The sequence below is a fragment of the Opisthorchis viverrini genome (assembly GCF_000715545.1).
Source record: "Opisthorchis viverrini unplaced genomic scaffold opera_v5_18, whole genome shotgun sequence".
NCBI classification, from domain to species: domain Eukaryota; kingdom Metazoa; phylum Platyhelminthes; class Trematoda; order Opisthorchiida; family Opisthorchiidae; genus Opisthorchis; species Opisthorchis viverrini.
Window position 1 is genome coordinate 3,205,159 of NW_008751674.1, and position 1,682 is coordinate 3,206,840.

At 41.4% G+C, this 1,682-nt stretch overlaps 1 protein-coding gene across 1 annotated transcript in view; it reads right to left on the bottom strand.

Annotated features, from left to right (window-relative positions):
* Window positions 1-53, bottom strand: part of T265_01711 (hypothetical protein) — a gene marked incomplete at both ends in the record, with an annotated part of 14,777 nt that extends 14,724 nt beyond the window's left edge. The window contains one exon of the mRNA XM_009165777.1: window positions 22-53. Within this exon, the coding sequence (XP_009164041.1) occupies window positions 22-53 (32 nt within the window). The remainder of the gene's footprint in view (window positions 1-21) is intronic.
* Between the last annotated feature and the right edge of the window lie 1,629 nt (window positions 54-1,682).

A 1,682-nucleotide genomic window follows, 5' to 3' on the forward strand; every position in this document is an offset into this window, starting at 1 on the left:
AATGTGTGACAAAACTCTCACCCGTTTAGCTGCGTCCTAATATCTGACTTCATTTTTTTTGAGGGTTTGTCCCCATATTCTCAGTTTCATTTCTAGGCGTCTTCGTCTTTTTTCTTCGTGAATTTCTCTTTATGTTTTTATGATATTTTTCGGTGAGTAAATACTCTGGAAATCTTTGACATCTCATTTTAACTTGATCTTCGCAGGTTTTTTTTATTTGCTTATTTGCAGAATTTGGAGGCGTTATTTGTGCACACCTAATTTAATGTGGCTTATGTAACCTCGTTGATCGGGCATTCATACTATTTGAACATCGCTGCAATACCTTCGCGTATCGACGCTGGCCTTGTAATCACGGAGTAAACATGTCTTTGGTTAATTTCTTTATTCGCCGAGACTTATGGGCACTTCTGTGGCAGATACCAATCGTGAAGAAGCGTGATCTATGAGAGCGTTGAATTAGAATTTGTGACTGCTTTCTGCGTGTGCCGAAAGTTCTGCGGCCGACGAATCGGAATTGCTCGAATGTGACGAACCTCGGTAGTTGTTACCGTTTCATGTTACCAAAGTATTGAGTACGTCTATATCTACTGGTCGTTTTGCATAGGTATAAATGATAAACGTTTCTTTTGTGAACTACTTGAGTTACTGAGGTAGTTTTGTGGTACTTGGGTGACGACTTAGCCGACGGTGTCAGACTTATAGGTTCTTGGTTGACCTTTCATATTTCGTCTAAAGAACCGTTGCTTATTGTTTTAAAATTTGTGGCTTCATTGAAGCGCTAAATTGTATGCTGTGCAATGACAGGGACGTACACCTTCGAATGAGCTCCAAATCTATGATGATCCGCACTACAGAATTAGCCGGCACTTTCACTACTTAGGGCCACACACTCAAGGCTCTTCAGTTTAGAAGCCAATGCTTTGCGCTCAGAACAATTTAAGTTGGATCAACGAAGATGCTTCTGTACTTTGAAATTAGGCAGTAAAGTAAAAGATAGTTGGCATTGCAAAGCTACCTGATTGTATGACGAAGTCTAACGAATCCTTTTGCGTACCGAAGCCAAATTCATTGCGTCCACGCACACTTGCATACATAGTGACACAAGTCGGGAGGTCGGTGATCCTCCTGCGACGACCTCTTGATTCGAGTGTTCTGAAGGATAGTCCGTCTTCTGTATGCAAGTCGACGCGAAACATATGAGCATTGCAAAGACTTTCGTATTGCCATATGACGTCCACAGCGCGAGGTTCCACTGCATTTGTCACTCGAACGGCCTTTGGAATAGCGGGAACTGAAAGATGTCAATCATTTGTACAGTCTGCTTGCCCCATCAGAACGACGCCAAGTAAGACAAGGTACACCAGATATTTTGATAACTGCTTTCATTAGCTCTTAGTGAGTGAGAACCATCAATATATGACCTAATAGCGACTTTGTTTAAATGAGACTTGTGATTGTGTAGTATGAAATACAGACGGGCGCAGTTCGGGTATCCAGCTCATCAAATTAGAGCATAGGCAAAGATATGTGAAGACGAAATGTTTTTGTGTGCAGAAATGACATTAATCTTTTTGATTTTCTTGGATGACTCGGCAAATTGGAAACACCAGACAGTAAAAAAGGCTCTGATGAGGCTGGAGAAGAAGTGCACACTTTGGCCAATTTGAAACCAAGCATAA